The sequence below is a fragment of the Apodemus sylvaticus genome, chromosome 19 (genome assembly GCF_947179515.1).
Source record: "Apodemus sylvaticus chromosome 19, mApoSyl1.1, whole genome shotgun sequence".
Taxonomy (NCBI): domain Eukaryota; kingdom Metazoa; phylum Chordata; class Mammalia; order Rodentia; family Muridae; genus Apodemus; species Apodemus sylvaticus.
In genome coordinates, this window is record NC_067490.1 from 4,838,156 (window position 1) to 4,861,298 (window position 23,143).

The 23,143-nt window shown below is 52.3% G+C and overlaps 1 protein-coding gene across 3 annotated transcripts in view; it reads right to left on the minus strand.

Moving 5' to 3' along the window:
• Positions 1-2,880: 2,880 nt before the first annotated feature.
• The window catches only part of Ilrun (inflammation and lipid regulator with UBA-like and NBR1-like domains), a 66,103-nt gene continuing 45,840 nt past the window's right edge, over positions 2,881-23,143 (minus strand). Inside the window, exons 4-5 of one of the 3 annotated variants that reach the window (XM_052162989.1) lie at positions 19,498-19,601; positions 3,628-3,765 (exon numbers count right to left, since the gene is read on the minus strand). In XM_052162989.1, coding sequence (XP_052018949.1) covers positions 3,730-3,765; positions 19,498-19,601 — 140 coding nt within the window. In that variant the 3' untranslated portion in view covers positions 3,628-3,729. Of the gene's footprint in view, positions 3,766-19,272; positions 19,602-23,143 lie in introns of all 3 variants that reach the window. The other 2 variants (XM_052162987.1, XM_052162988.1) reach the window with 2 other exon arrangements.

Below are 23,143 nucleotides of genomic sequence, written 5' to 3' on the forward strand. Positions count from 1 at the left end.
AGGGGAGGCCCATGCACGGTCTGCAGCTCCAGACTGGCTCCTCGGCTAGTGAGAATGCCCGAGAGGCCTGGAGGCCCCAGCTTGCCTCATCTGGAGCTGTCAGACACCGAAAGCACCTTCCCGAGTGTGCTGTCTACAGCAGAGACAATGATGGGGGGAGGGGCTTTGAGATAGGGTCTCACATAGCCAAGAATAATCCAGGACCCCTGATCCCCCGGCATCTACTTCCCAAGTACTAGGGTTCCAGGTGTGGACCACCAGGCCCCACCAGACTCCAGCTCTGAACTCTGAAGATGCCGCTGCTTCGGTTCTCTCGGAAGAGCCGAGCCCACGGGATCTCATTCGAGGCCGATGGCTGGTTCATCTATCAACTGTCTGCCGGGTGTTTCTAGCTCTCAGGTTTCCAGGCTATCCCAGAAACCTGTACAGTCTGTAAGCGGAGAGGGGCACCCAGGAAAGAATCCAACCACTGAGGGAATCAACACACATGTACAGGAAGCCAGCGGCTCAGTGGGACAGGCGCTCGCTACCCGCCCATGGCTTGTCTGTTTCCCAGGAAGACAGAAGGCTAAGGAGCTCCCGCCTTGTAGCACTGTGTGGGGCACACAGAAGGGCCATGGCTGGCACTTCTCCCACACTGGGAGAGACTGATGTGGTGTGTGATGACACACAGACCATTTGGAGGCAGTTTCTTTTACCTTTTGATCACTGGGTATCACTAGATACCAGCTCCACTCGAGGCCGACCCCCTACTAAGAGCTTGGTTTCAGAGTTCCCCGGGCTGGGGCACTGTTTTGGGAGGTTGTGGAATTCTTAAAGAGTCAAGTTAGCTGAAACATCTCACCAGCCATGAGCCTTTGAAAGGGACAGCTCTGTCCTGGTCTGCCCTTGTCAGCTAGCATGAGTAGCTTCCACCTTCTAGCTGTCACTGACAGAGTGTCTACCCCGTGTCACGTCCTCCCTTGTCGGACACTGCCATGGCTATCCTACAGAGATTGATATGCTTTCCAAAATATGTGTCTCGGGGTCGTAGTTCTCCCATCTTTACCAGAGCCACCGTGGGGTGACACAAGCCAACAGGCAGCTAGCCCGAGGATGCAGCAACTCACACGCACACATGAGAAAGGCAGGTTTTTTTTTTTTTGTGTTAATTTAATCATACAAATATTCATTTACATGGTAAGGAAAACCTCATCTTCATCTCCTAGGCACCACAAGGCCCCACCAGACAGCCATCACTGTCCAGGTGGGAGGGACAGCAGGCTGCCCCACATTCACCCACGGAAACAAGGGGTAAGAGGGCAGGCGGAGAGGACACTCAGTCTGCACCATGAGCCTGACCACTCTCCCGTCCTTTCCTGCTGGGAACTCAGGCTAGATTCTGGGGTCCCAGCGATCTTGGTGAAAGCAACTGGCTTCCGGTTACAGCCAGTCGTACAGGGGAAGAGAAGGCTGCTTTTGTAGAAAAATGCCCCAAATTCAGTTGTCTCCATGGCAAAAAGAAACAGGCATGCACACGTGCACACACACCCACACGCACACACAGATTCTTCCCGAGCCTGCACCCACTTACCCCCCCAATCCTCCTAAAACTTGGCATGTGTTGTCAGATGGGGGTTCTGCCAAAAGATGCCCAGTGCTCACGGGTGACGGCAGTAAGGGCAGGAAGGGCCAAGCTCGCGCCTTCTGAAGGGCCTAAGGCTCCAGGATGCACAGACAGGCTTTTCCCAGGAGGGAAGCCAGGGTACCTGAACCATTCGTCACATTTCCAAGTGAGGCTGCAACAAGCAGGAAGGGGCACAGGAGAGCAGGGCCTCGGTGGCCGCAGACACTGAGTAAGTGTGATAGGTACCGAGTGCGGTCAGATGCGGAAGCCGCTGAGGCAAGGCTGGAGCCTGCCTCTCATGGCGCCAGGAGGCCAACTGGAGACACGCTGCTCCAAGGCCAGAAGCAGGAAGATGGCTGGGCGTGCATGTGCTCTAGGGTGGCAGTGTCCTCAGAGATGGCATCAGTTGGCTGGCCCCAAAAGGTCCTCAGACAAAAGCCCCCTGAGACGTGTGGCTGGGCACCGGGGAGGGACTGCCCTTGGCTCAAGGGTCCAAGTGTGCAGAGGAAGTAAGGGTCACAGGAGCCCCACCTCACTGGAGACCCAGCTACACCATCTTCTCCACGGCCTTCTCCACCTGCCCCAGGGACTTTTGTTGGTTTGTTTTTGGGACATGGAAAGGTGAGGGGTTTTCATAGAAGCTCTTCATTCACAATCAAGTGTTTAAAATCAACAGTCTCAGAAGAGGATGAGGGGGAACAAACACCACACATTCTGGAACTCAAACATCCAGACAGACAGACAGATAGGCAGGCAGGCCAGACCCGCACCCGCGCACCCACGCTACAGGACCTTCCTACAGCCACTCACACCTGATCTCCCTGCTCTGCTCACAACCCTGGAGCACATGGGGGCTGGAGGCAGGCAGGGACCCTGCAGCCACACCAATCCACATCCCCGGCTCTCGAGCCACCGACTTAGGGAAGGAGGGTTAGGAGGAGGGACTTTGCATATTCTTATATCTTTGGCAGACAGCTGTTCTAGCCTGGTTTAAGAGTCCCATGGAGAGGTCCACATCTCTACCCGAGTGGAGTCCATGGGACACCAGTGGACACCTGCCCAGGGAGCAGAAGCCTGTACTCCAGATGGCCTACAGCCTGCCGCCCAGGCTGGGCAGCCCCGCCCCACTGGAGGAGGCCTTTCCTTTCCACCTGACTGGCCTCTCATGGGTGGTCAGCAGTGGAGCTCCCACCTGGGGCTGTACCTTCATTCTGAAATGGCTGGAGCCACAGGACACAGGGGGGAGACCCAGGGAGGGGAGCTGTGTGACGAGAGAAGCAGGAGACATTTCACACTTGCTGAAGCCCTACAACCCGGTGTGCACGGAGTGCATGCACACAGCCAGCATGAGCCATGGCACACAGGCCACTGTTACAGTGTGTGAACAGGGCACCTCCGGCATGGAGTGCCCCCAGGCTTCTGTGGCCACACAGAAAGTCCTTACTCAGAGAGGTTCTGATGCTAAGAAGCCCCAAGGTTGACAGATACCAATATCAAAGGGGTAAATTAACAAAAGATTAAAGAAAAGAGAGGAGGAAGGTGAGATCTCACTGGCAGATGCCACTAAGAACAGGGTTAGACTCTGCAGTCAGGGGTAAACAGCATGTGCCCAGCAACCCCGAATGACAGAGTCCCCAAGCATGCCAGCCAGCCTTAGTGTGATGGCTTCCAGAGCAGGCACTGTCCTGTAGCATGCTGTCCCTTACTGAGAAGATCAGCATCGGGAAGAGGGAGGAACTAACATGTGCTCAAAACTACAACCTCTCTGTAGGTAAAATAATTTTTGTTTAAAAAGATGGCTTATTTTCCCCCATTTAAATTTCTTCCCCTTCCCAAGTGACCTAACAACTCATTAGACTGACGTCATCACCAAAACCCAGGGTGGCTGCGTGGATCTCTTCTCGGTCGCCTCAACACCACTCCTGCAGTTCAGCATTCACACATGCATACTGAGTTCACTCAAAACTAGTCTCTTTCTTCCTCTTCTTCCGTGATTGGGGGGTGGGTGGGGGTCTGAGCCGGGGGTCCAAGCGACGTGGTCTGCAATCCAGGAGCCCCTTGCCCTCTCCCCCCAAAGTCAGGCCTTCTGTCTTTTGTTAGTTTTTCTTCTTGCTGATACCCGTTTAAGACTGGCCGAAGGGGTAAGGCCCGTGGAGCCCCTGGAAGAGAGTGAAGACAGTCAGTGATGGAGGCTGCAGGTGCCGCCTGACAGCAGAGCCAGCCCCAGTCAGAGGCTCGCGCATCACGCCCTAGCCACTGAGCGTCTTATTGGACCAAGACCAGGATGGGAACAGCAGGTAGGTTTCCCACTGAACCCCACACCAGGCGTCAGACAAGAGAGGCCAGCGTGCCCCTGCCTGCCTGGGACAGGCGGTTCAAGCGATGCTCCCTTTCCTCCAGCCGGCTGCAACCCTTCCCTGTATCCTTGATACTGGGCTCTTTGGGCTCTCCACTGCAACATGGCGCAGTGGGTGAAGCCCTGTGTTCAGTTCCCGAAATCAACACGGGGGGGGGGGGGGGGGGGGGGAACTGACCCTACAAGTTGTTCTCTGACTCTGAATGTATGCTGTGACACACAAAATGATCATATGTAAAAACAGCACACACGGTACCAGGACCTGCCCCACACCGTCCTTTAACCTCACTTGCATCCTAACAGTAAGGTGGCAAGCGCCCCAGGGCCACCATATTCCCAGACTGAGGCTGTGAGGCGGCATCTGCTGGAGGAAGCCTCGGCCACACATCCTTAGCACTGTCCCTCCCGCCACAGCTCACATCTCGAGATGCTTCTTTTCCTTGTCCTTTTTGGTCTCACTGTGTAACCTGGTGTAGACTGGGATTCTTTTAAAGACTGACTTTATTACAGATATGTGCATCTGTGAGTTTTTGCACAAACACGCATGCAGGGGCCCATGGGGCCAGGGTCAGGTGCTGGGTCCTGGGCTTAGGCTCAGAAGCACCTGCACTCTTGGCAGGAACACCAAGTGCTCTGAATGCTAAGCCCCTGGCCAGCCCCAGGACTGGAATTCATGAGCCTACTCCCCTTAGCCTCCCAAAGTCCTGGGATGACAGGCCCATCGCAAAGGCACTTCCTATGCTCCCTGCTGAGCGGTGAAGGCACTCACCCTGCCTGAAGGGCGGCAATGGTGCACTGGGGAGGCAGACTCAGGGTCTGTGAGCTGAGCCTGGTGTAGAGTGAGGGCCAGGACAGCCAGGGCTGCGCCTCCCTCTCCTTGGAGGACTGACTCCAAGCAAAGACCTGAAAAGGTCAAAGGTCTAGGGTCCTGCACTCTACTGCCTCTGTGCAGAACACACAGGACCCAACCAGCCCACAGAAGACCAGAGACAACTACCCTATGCTTGATAACCACAAAGAATCCTGCCTGAATCCAGGCAGAACCTACCATGGGAAGAAATGGGACATTTCCCATCTACTCGAAGGAATGCAGGCAAAGTTAGCATGCTTTCAAAAATTAAACTTTTTTTTTTTTTTGGATTTAGTTTTTGAGACAGGGTTTCTCTGTGTAGCCCTGGCTGTCCTGGAACTCAGTCTGTAGACCAGGCTGGCCTTGAACTCAGAAATCCACCTGCCTCTGCCTTCCAGAGTGCTGGAATTACAGGCGTGCGCCACCACCGCCCAGCGATATTAAACATTTTTAAAAACAGAATTATATGGCTACAGCAGAGCCAGGATAGCAACCTCAGGACCAAGTGTGGTGCCTGGCTCTCAGAAGGCACCCAATTTAGCAACTTAACAAGGACAGGCACCTGACAGGGCTCAGAACACCTGGAGTGTTCTCCTGTAAGCCAGGCCCTTCCACAGTCAGGCTTATAGATGGTTAAGGTTTTCGTTTCTCCGAGTGTGGGGCATCCATGTTTGGCCACTCTCCTGGAGGCTCCAGGAGTGGGTGGCTGGCTAGTGGAAAAGCACACCCAGTTTCCAGTGGTGCAGTCCCAGGAGAGCTGCGTCTACTCCCTGCATGCGCACCACCACAGGACCCTGAAGGACGGCACTTCCCTCACACCCCGATTCCTCCACACGGCTGCCCATTTTCCAGGTAGCACACAGTGCCTGGCTCAGGATGCTGGAAACCAGAATGCCAAGGAAAGTGCCATCAGACACCAAAGCTACTAACGACGGGAACATGATTTGTTTGGTATGTCTCTAGCTGCTCAGTGGTGTGTGTGTGTGTGTGTGTGTGTGTGCAGTGTGTGTGTGCAGTGTGTAACCAACACAGAAGGACAACTGGAAGGGAGGGAGGGAGGGAGGGAAGGAGGAAGGGAGGAAGGGTGTCAACTCCCCATCAGGTGCTGCACAAGCATCAACATGTTCTACGTAAGCCTGAGATCCAGAGACCAAGGATGCTACGTCCCACAATGGGGGTTAACCTGTCCAAAAGGCACAGCACTGGGGAGCCAAGAAGCTGATGTTTAGGATGACAAGATGTCACATGCCTGTGGGCCTTCACTAGCCACATCTCCAGCAGGGAAATGGAGGCTGATCGCCTCAGCAGTCACAGCTGCGGCCCTTGGTGGCTCTGCCAAGCATGGGCCCTTAGATCCCATCCTGTGGGCTTTGACAGGAGGCTCACACGGGCCAGCAGTAAGAAGAACACAGGGGCTAATGCCGGGCGGTGGTGGCGCACGCCTCTAATCCCAGCACTTGGGAGGCAGAGGCAGGCAATTTTCTGAGTTCAAGGCCAGCCTGGTCTACAGAGTTGAGTTCCAGAGCAGCCATGGCTACACAGAGAAACCCTGTCTTTGGGGGGGGCGGGGGGGGGGGGAAGGCGGGACACACCTACCTTAACTCAGCACTTCCCAGAAGCAGCCACTTGCCCAGAATGACCCACGGAGGAAGCTTACAGTCTCTTCAGACTGGGAAATATCGATGCTCAAAGGTCAGAGCAGGAAAAAATCCAGAGCAAGCTGGGTTTGTTTTCAGATGAAGGACCCACCCAGCCCCGCCCCCACGGTGCCTGCTGCATCCCAGGCGCATCTGTGAACGCTTACTTACATATGTGACTTCCACACAGCTGACCTCCCCCCATGCCCCATTTAGCAGTGGAGATGAGATGTATACGCTGTGCAGGGACAGGACACAGATGCGTGCTCTCAGAATGCTGCCTGGTGTTGGACCCGCAGACCAACTAGTGTATCTTACTGGCTTATAGTTATCTTTGATTCTCTAGGAACTGAGGTTCTAGGTCTTCTGGAAAGCCCATGTAATTCTCTTTCAAATCAAGAGCAGCATAGCTAAAGAGCCGATGTCTAACTGTAAAGGTGGTTCGGGGCAATTTAACTGCTGTCACTTCAAGGAAAGGAGGGAGGAGCGAGCTGTCTGGAAACGACCTCATGACCTAGACGCCCCACACGCAGGATCATGTGTCATAAGGAGGCCACAGGCAACACTGTGCCACCTGCAGAGGAGAACCTGCTAAAGATTCCAACATCCATGTGTTGGGCATCCTGTGTGGCAGGACACACAGTCTGTCCACATTTCAGACTCTACCTCAGCCTTATGAGCCAGGGGAATGGAACAGGCTCTGGTGGCCCATACCAAGCCCAGCCTGGAAGCCAGGGTCAGAAGCGCAGGCAGCTCTCTTTGCTGGCAGCCAGAGATGGCTTTCTGGATCACGTGCATGGATGTGGGGACAGTCGCTCTGAACCTAGAGCTCCCTAATCTAGCCAGACTGACCAGTAAGCCCTAAGGTCCTAGTGTCCCCACCTCCCCTGCACTGGACTCAGGGACAGACCACCGCACCCAGCTGTGTGGGTGCTGAGGATACAAGCTCAGTCCCTCGAGCTCCTGTGGCGTCCACTTTACCCCATCTTCTGTAGCAGTGCACTGCGGTAAGGGAAGCAGACCAAGGGATGATGCAGCACCACATGGTACCAGAGAGCTCAGCTGACCCAAACAAAAGTCAACTCTGCATGGTGGAGAAAGACACCTTATGAGTCCTATTAGCCATGCCAACCACGATGTGAGTGCACCAATCCAGTAAAGACTGTCCTACTGGCTCCACATCTAAAGGCCAATTCTTCCTAGAGCTAACTCAAATCTGCAGAGAAACAAGTTTCTCTTTGGAGCTGTTAGCACATATGCCGGAGGAGGAGGAGGAGGAGGAGGAGGGAGGAGGAGGAGGAAGAGGAGGAGGAGGAGGAGGGAGGAGGAGCAGCTCAGGCCTGCAGAGGCCAAGCTTAGCAAGAAGAGCTGTCAAGACTGTGGGCAGTGAGGAGCCAGTGTGCAGGCAGTCGGGCTCTCCAGCCAGCCTGCGCAGACTGCTCCAGTTTGCCCGAGAGACGAGATCATTCTGCTTCTAGCCAGGCGACTCTTCAGGGCAGCTCGTCAGGCCCTGAACCGTCAGGCCCTGAACCGTCCGTCAGAGTGCAATGTTAACTACTGTAAGCCACAAGCTGGCTGCCTTTCTAAAATATTTTGTTATGTGTGAATGGAAGTTTACACAAAGCCATCCTTATCTTCTTCAAGAACAATTGCATGCTAAGGTGGGGGCTCAAGGTGACATGCCCAGCAGGTGCTGCCCAAGGTCAAGCCTTAGGACTTGTGGAGAAAATATTTGCACTTCTTACAGTCTACAAAGCAAACCCAACACCAACAACTGTCTGAAGCAGTTCTCACCATGCTAACCCTGTGCAGCAGAGTCACGGCTAACCTATGAGTATCCGTCTGTGAGGGCCTGTTAGCACAGGAGTCCTAAACTATAGTGTCAGCACAAACCTTCCCAAAGAGGGCGCACACTGACCATCTGACCAGGGGACACTGTCGGAAGTCTGCGACTGTCCCCAGCTTCTAGAGTATCTGTACTACTTAATAAGCTGGCTGAGGGATGGGACCCAAGACTAAACAGTTTATTAATATCTCATATATATGGTTTACTCTTTGACCATTTTTTATATGAAACAGAGGTTCTTAGTGTAGAGTTCTCCACTTGCGGAATGTTACTGGTATTTGAAATTTTCCTATTTTTATTTCTAGATTTAAAATGCTTGAACTTATACTGCTAGTCTCCAAACAAACACCCACATTAACTGTGCTGAATGAAACACACTCGAATGAGCAAGCCAATCACCAAGACACAGCTCTGCTCAGTCCCGACTCCTCACTGTCTTCAGTCTCCTCTCTGACAGCCTGGCCTCTGAGCACAGACCATCCCCTGACCTTCCATATTGCACAGGATGAAGGAGGGAGCCGCTGTGCTGGGGACTCAGCTCTTGTCTTTTGTCTTGGGGTGAGGTATAAAAAGGAAGCTGAGGTCCTTAAAGAGGACATTTCCCAGGGGCCATCTGGATCACTCTTTCCCCTCTATTTGAAAACTCACTTAGACAAACCATGACATGGAAACCTTCAAACCTTTATTTCGCTTTTGTGACTTGGCTTAAATAAATAAAAAGGTTCACACAGGCTGATAGAGGACTGTTTGCTGCATGCAGGGACCCCCCACCCCCATGACAGCAAACACAACAAGGCCTGCTCATCCTCTTCCTAGCTCTGCTTGCCCAGGGCAAACACAGACGGGCACGAGGGTTATAGCAGGAAGTGCTGTCCTGACACTGGACTGCATGTATTGAGGGCTGGGGCCCTGCTAGAGGGACTGGCCATCTAGGGTTGTCTGGAGCCTGAGCAGGGGATGGGACCCAAGGCTCTCTCTCACGAACAGGAAATGGACCAACCAGGGAAATCTCAATAGCAGAGCTCAGCCCTCCAGCTGATGGGTGACCCTGTCAGGGCCACTTTCCCGGGAAAATGTCCTAAAGTTCAGAACCATTCATTTCTGCGCTGCCAAAGGTGAGTGTAGACACCTACTCAGGCATGAGGACCATGTCAGGGTAACCTGGAGTCACGGCCTTCTGATTCTGCCAAACTACTTAAAGGTTATGAGTGCCTTGTAAAATCATTCTATTCTAGTCTCTGTAACAGTTCCCCAGTGGGTCTAACCTACCTTCTGTCTCTGCACCCCCAGCCTGTCCATCCTGTCAGCCACACGCTTCTGTCCACCCTCCTCCATCCATCCTTCCACCCCTTCTCCTTTTCATCCACACACCTAACCTCCCTTCCCTGCCCCTCCCAGCCACCCATGTCTACCACACACTGCCAGCCTTCAACCTTTCCCTGACCCAACATAGAAACCTGCCACGAGGAGCCACCCCAACCGTAGCTTTGATAGCATCGGAGGGCCATAGATGGGTCAGCTGCCAGAGAACGTTATGTAGCCTACACAAAGCAGGCCTCAGCTGGGAACTGTCTCATCCACTGAACCGAACAGAACCAGACCAAAGCAGATGATGGATCTTGGCTGAGTATGGAAGGACATAGGAAGCTTCTTGGCCTTGTGGTCCTCAGGACCTCCACCAACAGTTAATGTGCTAGAGCCTAGATGGAATGCCGGGGACAAGGTTCTCTCAGGCCTCTCCTAGGGCAAGGAGAGCTCTAAACGGAAGGAAATCAGCCAGGCATGGTGGCATATGCCTTCAATCCAAGCAGAGGTGTATGCAGGAAGACTTCTGCTTGTGCCAGGCCAACCACAGTTATGCAGCTAAGACCTCGTCTCAAACCACCTCACACCATCCATCAAAAGAAGCCCACGGGAGCACAAACACACGCCACCCAGTGCTCAGGAAGCTGAGACACAGAACTGGGCTAACATGGGCTATGTGCAGCAACAAGATCTGAAACTGGTCAGTGGGCTTGAAGACAAGTACCCGATGTCCACAGGAGCCGCGGCATGCACACCCACACCCTCAAAAACCAATGTTAACTGTTTTTTAGAATCTCAAAAGGGAGAGGGGCTGGAGAGGCGGCTCCGCAGGTAAGAATGCCTGCTGCTCTTCTGGGCCCAGAGCTCAGTTCCCAGCACCGGCATCAGGCAGCTTGACTGCCTATGACTCACCAGAGGACCTGATGCCCTGGAGGGCACCTACACACACATGCCACACACATGTACACAGACACACGTGCATACACACAGAGTTAAAAATTATATTAACATTTTAAAAATTTATTGTAGCACAATAACATTTTCTGAAAAGAGAAAAGCTGGGAAATACAAATCCTATTTTCTCTTCTCTGGCTCATGTCCCTGCCCATGGCAAGGCATTTCGGTGATGCCTTGAAGACGGCTCGGCAGAGGCTGAGCAGAGGAGACCCATGACTGACTGAACACCATGAGAGCTGCCTCTGTACAGAGCAGACAACTGTAGCTGATCCTTAGGCAACCCACTATAAGCAAGAGCCCCAGTCCCTCTGCAGGGAGGGAGGCCAATTCTCCCACCCACGTTGACCAGCTGTGCTGGAGTTGCCAGAGCAGCCCGGGTACTGAGCTTGGCGAAAGCTCCACATCTAAGCCAGGAGATAGCGACCCAAGCGGTGGACTGCTGTTCAGATCCTGCCCAGAACCCCAGCAGAAATTAATGCAGAGAGGAGGGGGGCCGGGGAGGGAGGAGGGGGCGCGGGGGGGGGGGGTTGCTGTGATGTGAGCAGTGTGAAGAGCCGGCAATCCTGAGAACACAGCTGTCTTGTGCTACAAGCCTGCCCAGTGTCAGCAGTTGGAAACAATGCCCAGAGCCCCAAAGCAAACACAGAGGAGCTTGACACCTTTGAAACTATTAAGGTACAAGGAGAGTCCCTGAACATACTTCTCAGCCTCAGTCAATCAGCAATGGTACATAACAAAAGACATTTTCCAGGGCCCGTGCTGTTTGCTTAAATTATTTTAAAGTGCACACGCAGTTCATGCCAATGCAAACACCCGCACAGTCAAGAGCGGCCTTACTCTCTCTGAGCATTCAGAAGATGGAGTCATCATAATAGCATCGAACCCAGAGTCCCCGGCCCGACAGCGCCTCTGGTACAGAATGTGCTGGGCTGCCAGAGCACGGTGGGCGGGGCCGTGTTCCTCCCTCTCACTTCTTCCTCCTTGGCCGTGGGTTCTCAGCTGCTCAGGTGGGTAAGGAGTCGCCACACCTGACACAAATGTACCTACAGACCCTCTGCACAGGACAGCCAATACTATTCCTCAAAATGTGATCCAGAATGCTGGACTCTAACTGGGTTCTGGTCACGGCCTACTATCAAGTGCTGTGGAAAGGTAGCAGGCACCAGTGACCACTCTACTATTCTAACTACGGAAGTCCTAGAGCTAAGAAGGGCTGGAGGGAGGGAGGGCCGAGAAGGACCCAGGTTCAATTCCAAGCACACCCATGGCAGCTCAGAGACACCTCTAACCCGGGGCCTTGGCTGTGCTCTTCTGCTCAGCTATCTCAATTACCCTTGGATTTTGGGTTAGTGGTGTTTGTCACCTCAACTCTCGTCCTAGCTCACCTTCTAGGCCACTGTGGCTTTCGATGTACCCACCATAGCTGGGTTTCTGATGTAGATGACAGAGTCTCTCTGTGTAGCCTCACTGGCCTGGAACTTGCTGTGTAGCCCAGGCTGTCCTCAGGTTCAGTTTCTGTCTGCTTCTGCTTCTTCAGTGTTGGGATTAAAGGTGTGAGCTACACAACTGACCTTTTCTTTTCTTTCTTCTCAAAGGTTTTCTTTGTGGGTGGGGGTGAGGAAAGGGTCTGACTGCAGCGCTGGATAGACCAGGCTGGTCTCCAGCTTAAAGATTCATCTACCTCTGCTGGGTTAAAGATCTGCAACCATGATGCCTGGCCCCTCTCTCCTTTTTTCTTTCTGTCCTTCCTTTGTCCTTCCTTGCTCGCTTGGCTGACTGGTTTGTGCCAGCGGTGAAACCTGCAGCGTCGGTGCTCTGGGTGAGCGGGCGAGCACAGCTAGTCTCTGGATTCTCTTTGTACTGAGGACTTTGCTCCAGAGATGCTGGTGCTGGTGTCTCTCACACCAATGGCTTCCAGACAGCCTCTCAGCTGCAGAATGGTAACCCGAGTTACACGGTTAGACACCACCCATGTGACACAGAGCTCAGATGCACGGCTCTGACCCTGCCCTATACTCCTCCTCTCTTTAACTTCCTGAGGTGAGGTTGCTTGTCCCTCTGTGAACACCTGGCTCCTGACCCCGCCCTTCTAACCACTGTCATCTTTACCCCCCACACCCCTACCTCCTGTGTGCTCTGGCTGCAGCAACATCTCTGCTTCCACTGCTCCCTGTGCTCCAAACAGGGCAGTGACCAAGGCGCCTTCACAGCCTCCCTGAAGCCTCCTCCATCTGACTTCACATTCTGCTCAGCCCCGCCTCCCCTGCAGCACCCACCTCACTATCATTCCCGGAACCTACCAGGCACATCTCTACCTTGGGACTCAAACTGGCTGTCTCTGAGCCTAAAATTCTAGACAGCCTCTGCAGAACAGAACCTGCCAAGAGCCAGCTGCTTAGACTACCCCTAAAAAGTATGCCCAGGAAAGAATGAAGCCACAGAGGCTGTACTCTCTGCAGGACAATCAGGGAATGTAGGACAGTTGTCTCTCTGACTTTAGGAACTGTAAGTGCTTTTGTCACAGTAGAGATTTTAATGCCCACAAAATATAAGCCCAGGAAACCAGAGACATTGTCAAGGAATCTCCTTTCCTGAACGGCAGAGAGCTTGCCAGGGCAAGGCTTTTAGTGGGGCAGGGGTAGTACCCGCCTGGCTCCTCCTCTAAAACGCTGAGGAGCTAGAACTGGCAGTCAGAACCCTCGTAGAACTACCTGGTTACTAAAACTATCCAGGAGAGCTGCAGAGGGTCCTCTCATGAAATCATTAGTCCAGCTAGTGACACTGACCTGCCTCAGGTAAACAGTCACACGCTGGGCCCTACTTCAGTCGGCCCTCCCCCATTGTTCCTTATTATTATGCTTTTAAACGTCCTTTTTAATATAGGGTCCTCCTACCTACCCCTGGCAGTCCTTCAACATTGATATAATCATTCAGGTCGATCTCAAACTCACAGAGATCTTCTTGCTTCTATCTCCAGAGTGTGGAGATTAAATGTGTTTATCACTATTCCAGACTAATATGTTAAATCTGTGGCTACTTGAAATCAGATAAGATCAAGATAAGATTATGAAATCAGATAAGTCATGGCACTGGTACACCATATAGTAAAAGATTAGTTCCTAGACACAGCAGTGCAGACAGCCCAAGCCCTCCCAGTTTGGGTCACAGAGACCTTATTTCAAAATTAAAAAAAAAAAAAAATTAAAAAAAAATTTATATATCCATCCCATACAACAAAAGCAGACAAAGACTTATCGTACACCAATCCATCCAGTGCCTTCATCTGAGAGAAATTAGGTTTTGTATGCTTTAGTCAATAATAAGACAGCTGCAGGGCAGCGCCAAGGGTACCCCAAAAGGCTCATTAGGCGAGAATGTTTCCTGTCAGGCCTGATTGAGGCTGATTTCTGGGGCCCAAATGACTAAGACACAACCAACTCTGGAAGGCTGACCTCTGACCTCCAGACAAGCACCATGTGCACAAGTGCGCATAGACACATGGGCATGTTTGTTTTCAAAAATGCCAGGCAGAGGTACACATGCACACACACATACATTCTCTATACACACACATTTGTATTCTCAAAAATACAGGGCAGAGGCGGGGCTGTGGGCATGGAGGGCAGATGGCACTCGGCCGCAGCTACTGCAAAGTGGAGGAGCAGCAGCAGAAGGCCTCAGACGTGATCACATGTTCTCCTTCTTGAGTCAGGGCTTGGGGAAGAACTAAGAGGCTCAGACTGAGATCCAGTTTAAGGCGGAAGCACAAGACAAAAGAGCCGCATTCCCTGGGGTTCAGCTTGCCCGGGATAAAGGCTGCTTGCTGCAGACAGGAAGGACTGACAGCCCTGCTGCCCCACAGCTTTGCACTTATTCCCACCTGTCCTGAGTCACTTGCTCACTGTTTGGGAAGGTCTCGAGACTGCCCCTGACTTCAGTAGGCCTACTGGCTCTCTCCACACACCTGCACAACCGTCATTAGCCAACTGTCCAGACAGAGCTGAATCTCAGCGTGAGAATGTATGTCTGGAGCATGTATATCCCTGTCTTCTGTGACCCCAGACTGCACCTGTTACCATCACAGTCAAGGTCACTGAATCGGCCTCATCCTCACCAGTATTTGGGACAACCCGCCACACCTGAGCTAACTATGAGGCCAGCCAACTCTTGACAAAAGCAAGAAGCCAGCCAGCTTTGGGAATCTCTGGGGCAGGTCGGCATCTGCTTCCCTGCTGACTCCTTCACAGCTGTCATGGGGAGGGCCTGCCTGGCTGTGCCTGCGCACACAGGGCTTAGGACTACTCATGGCAGCCAGGGAAAGGGGTCCAGTCCCAACACTGACAGAGGTGCTGTTCTGTTGACATAAGCACTTAGTCAAGGAGCAGTGTCCTCCCAAATCTAACAAGCTAACTCTGCTACAGAGACAGCAAGGAAGCTATCTCCAGAGACCCTGCATGGGCTTCCAAGAGCATCCTGTTCTTCTCTGGCCTACCACCCTAGGTAATTCCTATCTCGTTCTTCTCTGGCCTACCACCCTAGGTAATTCCTATCTCGTTCTTCTCTGGCCTACCACCCTAGGCGATTCCAATCTCTTGCCAACACCGACGCCAACAGCAGCCCATCAGGCACCTCCTTACTCTGCAGTCCCTTCTATCATAAACGTCACTTGTTTGCCCCGAGTGTTTAATTGTGAAGAGGACACTGCCCTAAATCCTCGGCTCGGAGTGGAATGCTGTCAAAGGGGGACACCACAGCAGCTCCACACCCACAGCAGCTCCACAGAAGGGCTGGGCACAGCTCAGTGCGGCCTCTCTCCTGCCAGCGGCACCCGCTCACCCGGCTCACGCTGGTCCTCCACACAGTTCACTTAGCCAGGGAGAGGCCCAGGGAGGCAAACACAGCAACCAGGAGGCAGAGAGCACTCAGCCACGTGGCACGCACACGAGTGTGACCCGCTCCCTGCTGACACCGGGCAAGGCATTCAGCCCCCCAGAACTCGTTTCCTCACCTACAGGCAAAGTATTCCTAGACATTAGGAACAACTCAAAAGCAGTACTCCTCCCTCGGCCAAGGACACATTTCACAACTTTACGCACATCTACTCCAAGAACCAACTACCCTGTGTTCTCGGGCTCACCTAGGCTCTATTAGCCTGCTGCATGTGGGCCTGAGGAGAGCGTCTATGCGCATGTATGCGGGTGTCTGAGGAGGCAGGAAAGGATGCTGGATCGCTTGGACAGATGGCTGTGTGTGAGCTACCTCATGTGGGGTCCTCTGTTAAGAACAGCAAATGTTTTTGAACTACTAGAACCATCTCTCCGTCCCCCTTATCTTTAATGTCTCTTTAAAAATAGAGCCCACATGGAGGTCAGAGAGCGTGACTGTGGGCAGAGGGGGTCCTGGACACAACCTGGACCCCTGCACGAGCAGCCAGTGCTCTGAACCGAGCCCTCTCTTCAATCCCTTAATACCAATATTTTCTTTTCTTTCATCTTTTTGTTTTTGTTTTTTGTTTTCCCCGAGACTGAAAGGTCTCTGTGCAGCCCTGGCTGCCCTGCCTCGGCCTCCTGAGTGCTGGGGTTAAAGGCGAGAGGCAGTACTCAGTCAGTTCCAGTATTGCCAAAGCCGACTGTGATAGTTTCGTCCATGCTTCCTCAGAGAAGCACACTGGAAGCAGCTGACCCACAGCCAGCACTTACAGCTCTGCACACCACTGTCACAGCTGCCTCTACGATCAGGCGACCTGTGAGCCCCTCCCTTTACCTCTGCTCCACTCCTACCGCCAACACTTGCCTCCCTGCTGTAAACTACACAACTGACAGTTCCCATTCAAAGTTGACTCTGAACTGCTCTGTAATCAGCTAGTCTTCCTGCCCTGTGCTCAGTGGGGGCAGGATCGGCACTCTACTCCTTGGGCTCTGACTGGATAGTGCCGCTCTATATACAGCAGATGTGACCGTTACTGTCGGATCCCCGCCTGTGCCATTCCAAACGGGGCAGAGTCAGCACATCTCACTGACACAGAAAACACATTGTTTTCTGAGTGAGATTTTGCTGGGATTAAAAACAACAACGCTTGTCCCAATGTCCCTTCTGTCCAAGCCTTCCTGGATATCATCTCTAATGTATTTAGCGTGGGCATGGCATGGCACAAACGTGGAAGTGGGACAACCTGCATTTTCCCGCGTGTACTCTTTGTCTTGGTTTTATCAGCACTTCTGCTCACTGAGTCATCTCACGAGCTCAGAAGTTGCTTTTATTTGTATTTAAAATGATTTAAAAATTTATGTGTAAAGCAGGTATGGTGGTGCTTCCAACACTCGAGAGGCAGAGTCAGTCAGATCTCTCTGAGTTCAAGGCCAGCCTGGTCTGTAGAGTGAGTTGCAGGACAGCCACAGCTATACAGAGAAACCCTGCTTCGAAAAAAACCAATGAATGAATGAATGAATGAATGAATGAACGAACGAACGAACGAACGAGCGAGCGAGCAAGCAATTAAGCAAACAAGCTTCTGTGTGTGGATGTTTGATGTGGAACTACAGTTACAGAGGACTGTAAGCTGCCACACGGGTGCTGGGTCCTCTCCAGCCCTGAAAAGTTACTTTTAAATGGGGGTGGGTGGGGCGGGCAGTAGGAGGGTCTAGGCTAGTCCTTAAGAACATGCAGTGGCCTCCCTCGGGGTACAGCACTAGCAGCAGGGCTCAGCAGGGCCTTAGGCTGGCAGGAGGCTCAGCCCTTTGCCTCTGTGTGAACACGTGAATAACCTTTGTAACTGATTAGAAGCCTCACCCGCTAGCTCCCTCGCTCCCTGAAGGAAGATGGTTCCCAGTGAGAAATGACAGCAGCTCCTTAGCCAGAACTCCCTAAGATGCCGCCAGGCTCAGGACAAGGCCCAGCGGGTAAAGCAGCGCTGCTCCTGTGCCGCAGACTCTGAGCAGTGAGCCGCTCCGCTCACCCACTTTCACCTGCCCTGAGGGAGGCCTGCCGGGTCAAGGGGCTGCTCTACCTGCTGTGCGGGCAGCAGAGAGCTGTAGAGACCATGCCCCATCTCCAGCACAGCACAGAATGAGGTGCAGGGCTGTCTGTGAGCTCAGCTACCATCTATGGACACAGCAAAACAAGTTCAAGGATGCTGTACCCGCTGGTTCTGTGTCAACTTGACACAGGCTGGAGTTATCACAGAGAAAGGAGCTTCAGTTGGGGAAGTGCCTCCATGAGATCCAGCTGTGGGGCATTTTTTCAGTTAGTGATGGGGGGCGGGCCCTTGTGGGTGGTACCATCCCTGGGCTGGGAGTCTTGGGTTCTATAAGAGAGCAGGCTGAGCAAGCCAGGGGAAGCAAGCCATCCCTGTCCATGGCCTCTGCATCAGCTTCTGCCTCTAAGTTCCTGCCCTGTGTGAGTTCCAGTCCTGACGTCCTTTGGTGATGAACAGCAGTGTGGAATTGTAGGCTGAATAAACCCTTTCCTCCCCAACTTGCTTCTTGGTCATGATGTTTGTGCAGGAAGAGAAACCCTGACTGAAACAGTCACCGTCCTCAGATATATATACACATATACATATGTACATATACATATATATATATACATATAAATATATATACATATAAATATATATACATATAAATACACACACACACACACACACACACACACACACATCTGAGGTCAATCTAGGCTATGAGACCCTGTCTCAAAAAGAAAGAAAAAATTGTGTGAATATGAAGATGTAGAGTCCTGGCCAGCTGTGCTGACCAAGCCTATAAGCCCAATATTATAAACCCAATACTTGAGAGGCACAGAAAGATTTTGACCCTACCTCAAAACTCAGAGAAAGTGGAGGCCCACTTGACACAATGACCACCTCAGCACACACAAATCACTGTGCGTCCTCCTGAGTGAATGAAGCTAGCTCCAGAGACTGACCATCCCGACCTCAGCACACAGCTCATTTTATGCTCCAAGGCTGAGTGTCAGCTTGAAGCCAGGGGGACCTGAGACAGTCCCGTACATGGGACAGGAGGAGCGTCTACACAGGGCTGCGCTTGATGACAGCAACACTAGTGGTAGGCTCAGACCCAAATCCGTAGCGCAGCCGGCAGCCATCTTTACCTGAACAGTTAGTGGGAACCGCTGAGCTGGCGACATAGTGAAGCGGGCAACTCAAACACACAGTGCAGCCGCTCGAGAGCCACAGTACTGAATGGCAGTCAGTTCCCTCACATACCTCCCACGTGTGCAGTCAAAATAGCACTCTGAGCCAGCCACTCCAGGGTGCGGGGAGGAAGTCATGAGCCAAACTGAAGACACAACGCAACACTGTGTGACAGAGTGCAGTCACAGACAAACAGTCTCAGGGGAAAGCTGCCTGAGGCAAGGTAACACAGCAAGAGCCCGCTGCACAAGAGCCCCACACTGGCGGGCGGGCACCACTATGACTGAGTTCAGTACACGCCTGCCCCAAAGCTTGGCTAATGATATTTTGACAGTTTTAAAAATGTCCCCGGTCAATAGCCTCAGCTGTCAACACCGAGTCAGACGTCAATCACAAACGGGGATGAAGCACTCAGGGAAGGGAGAGGGCTCGTGGTGACGCAATGGCAGCATTAGGGAGCCACCTCTGCTCTGGGCACTGATGGGCTAGCGTTCTAGGTTTGCCACGGAGGAGTGTCAGGAATCCCAGGGCCCACCACCTGCCCCTTCTCCGAGGGCACCTACCTTACTGTAAGTCACTACTGATAAGTTGTTTGCGTGACTGCTGGGGGACAGATTTACAGAGTTCTGTGACAGTCTATCCTGATCTTGCTCGGTTTGGTCAGGAACAGGAGCCCATGTATTTTTGCTGATCGAGTCCAACTCGGAACCCCCAGGGTCTGTTAGGTTGTTTTCATCTGATTGTCGGTTCTTTTGGGGAGAGGCAAACGGGTTGAAGTTTCCTTCTACCTTGCGATGTGGCTGTGTGTTGAATTCCGTTTCAAAAGATGACAGCTGCTGCGTTACTCCTAAAAGTCCACCCACCTCCACACTGAGAATCACCCAGATGACATCTGAAACAAAAAGGCAGCCGAGTCAATGCCAGCCCACCCTCGGCCCGGGCCGTCACCACCGAATACCCAAGCACCACCTACATCCGGGAAGTCACTCCCCACATCCGGAAGCCAAGGAGACCTGTGCACAGCACATGCTGCTCTGGCACACTTCTGTGGGGACCCACAAAGATGCCAGGAAGGCTTCTCAGCTGATGGCCATATCTGGAAGTCCTTACCAGAGAGCATGTAGAACTGGAAAGCGCCAGTTTACAGAACGAACTGCTCTTTGTGCACACGCCTAAAGCTAAAAATGTTCACTTTTGGTCATGACCAGAATAACAACATCCTTAGTGCTTGGCCTGCTTGGGACTGTGTGCTGTGCAGAGCTGTGGCAGAAGGCACTATGAAGTACAAGGGCACTGTGGGGTGGAGACTCTGCCTCCCTTTCGGTGCCCCAAGGGTTCCGGGGAGCTGGGCTTCCTAAGCTAACCTGGCCTTCACGAGCTCTGCTCCTTTGTGACTTATTTTGATCTTGTGTGTTTGATGAGTGTGTGTGTCTGTTGTGCACCATAGGTGTGCAGTTTCCCCAGAGGCCAGAAGACGGTGTTGGATTCGCTGGAACTGGGGTTGTAGACAGCTGTGAGCCATGGGTTCTGAAGTAAAGGCTGGGCACATGGTAGACGCCTGTAGTCACAGGCCAGCTAGGACTGCACAGTGAAGCCATATCCCTAAACAGATCAATACCTGGGGATAACATCATCTCTGATGTCTTTGTTGTCAAACCTGTAGCACAAACAGAAAGTAAAGGAACTGTGCCCTTTGATGCTGAAACAAACGTGGAAAGTCACTGCAGGGTTAGGTCAGGCAACTGGCCCTCACCACAGCTTAGCAATGCAGACTGCAGTGAAGTGGGAAGCGAGGTCGTCCCTTCCTCAGTGTTACACTGTTGTCACGAGGACAGTGCATCTCACAGGGTCGCACCTGCATACACACTCACTCCAGTGCTCTCTGGGAGCTGTGCTGAGAACTGGCCATCTCGGAGTGGGGCAGCATGGCCAGCAGAGCTGCAGCGACACCTGCTGCTCACACCCAGGACTAGCAATTCTTTTCCTCGGAGAAAAGGAAGCGACAGTCATCAATGCAAGACTGCAATTCTCAGTATTCCAGGCACAGAAAAGTATTGGCTGCTTCTCATTCTGTGCCTGCTGCAGATCTCTGAGTTGGAGGCCAGCTTGGTCTACACAGTGTGTTCCAGGACAGAGAGACCCCATCTCAAAATATCAAAAATCCAAACTATGTCCTTGCACGGGCAACTTCCGTAAATGGTGCTTCTGAGATGCGGGTTTCACAGTCATGGCAATACTCCTCCCTTAGGGTCCCAAGGACAGAGCACTGTGTTAAGACGCCATGGATGGGTATGCCTCTTATCAAGTGAGAAAACCTGGGCTCCACACTAGTTAACCAGGGGGCAGTGCTGTGGCCTCAGGAAGGCCTGTCAGCTGAGTCATCGCTGCACACCTTTCTCTGCTAGCTGTCGAGCTGAAGTGACTGTCTGCATAGGTGTAAGGCTGTAGGGACACACATGGTGCCTGGGAGGGACACCGTGTGCCTTCCCTTATTACTCTTAGTTCTGGAGTCACTGACTGGCCAGGCTGGCTGGACAGCACACTTCAGGACCCTGTGTATGTCTCCACCCACCAGTGCTAGGATTATAGACATAGGCTAGTTTTTTACCTGGGTACAAGTACTTTACTGACCGAGCCATGTCCCTAGCCCTGTGTGTCCCACCTTACAGTACAGTATAGTCCTGCTTCCTGTTGTCCGCCTGTCTGTCTGGCTTAAAGCCTATTCTACATACAGCTAAGTGCAGCACACTCAGTCCAGGAAGCGAATGCTTGAGAACCAAGGCTGTGTTCAGGACCAGCACTTCTGACCACTGCTCCTCACACCTGTGCCACCTCTGCCTTTGCTCCTAGCTGAGCCTACCAAGCAGCTGTCAAAGAGTCCCATGAGATGCCTGATGGGAAGAGCCCGAGGCCCACTGTGGACAGTACAGCCTGTGTTTGTGGACAATCTCACTGTCCGTGGACAGCATCTGAACCTCCCAATTTAGAATGAGTCTATCCTGCAGACAGACAGAGGCGATGACGCTCCAATGAGCTGACCCTTCGCACGTCTCGCCCGACAGTCTTGGCCACTGACTTAAGCACTAACTGGCTAGAGACTAGGATCAGAGGGCGCAGTGTTTGCCTAGCATGCAAAAGTCAATTTCCAGGACTATAGAAACTAATTAAAATACAGTGAAAGTGGTATTCTTAAAAGAACTACAAACCGGAGACTACATTGATAATATATAAAACAAAATATCTACCAGATCACAGAAATAAACTATAGTGAAATGCCGTCACTTTCTGGGAGCACCTGGGTGTGGCAGTGAGGGACCGCCAAGAGCAGACTTGGAGCAGACTGAGTGGGACCCTCTCATGCAGAGCACACAGCTCTCAACTCATTCCTCGTGCCTAGGATGCTGAACCCTGAGCCATGAGAACCAGAACCAGTTAAACAAGCCCACTGCAGGCCTTTATAGCCTTACCCACCAACATACGACCTCTGACACCAATAACAAGAACAAATCAACAGGATGTACTGGGAAAATAGCCAAGAAGGTAAACTTAGGCAGCGAGTGAACCCAGCCAGGACTCATTAACCAATGAGGAAAGCTGGCTAGTAAATGTCTGGTTTGAAGGCCATTTTCTTGGAGGATCCGAGTCAGAACTTGTGGCTGGAAGATGCATTTTATCAGGGAACACACTGCCTCGGAGGCAAATGTTCCTCGTAAAATATAAACTTTCTTTTGTAGAAATACTTAACAAATTAGTAAAGAAATACTGTAACTGGCCAGGATCCCAGGCAGGAGGAGCAATCAGATGTTCTGGAGTAGCCTGGGCTAGATAGCCAGACTGTGATGTTCTGCTAGGCGTCCACTGTGCTGATGCGCATCGCCAACACATGAAGACACTGTAGCTCACACACAATGTTTAGAATGAGTGCCTACACTGTCCAGCAAGCCCAGAGCAACGTTCCCAAGCTGCCAGCCTCTATGCAGAAGATGGTGGAGCACCCTGAAAGCTGTCACGCTTGGGACCCGGGTGGGAGGTGGGAGTGTTGTCGCTGCAGAAGGACAACATGGACAAGCAGGACAGAGCTCCCAGAGGGAGCCTGCTGCACTGCACTAAAGCCAAGGCACCAGCACAGAATGCACTAGCTTGACACTTGCAAATAAACAGAGACAAGCTAAGACTGGCTGGACGCTGGTCCCCAGGAATAACAGCCCCTGCAGCATCGACACAGCTCCAGATTATTATTGATGAACAGTGTCCAGATTATTATTTTTTTTAAATGATTCATTTTTATTTCATGTGCATTGGTGTTTTGCCTACATGTAACGTATGTCTGTGTGAAGGTGCCAGATGCCCTGGAATGAGAGTTTGACAGTTGTGAGCTCCCATATGCTGGGAACTGAACCCAGGTCCTCTTCACGAACAACCAGTGCTCTTAAC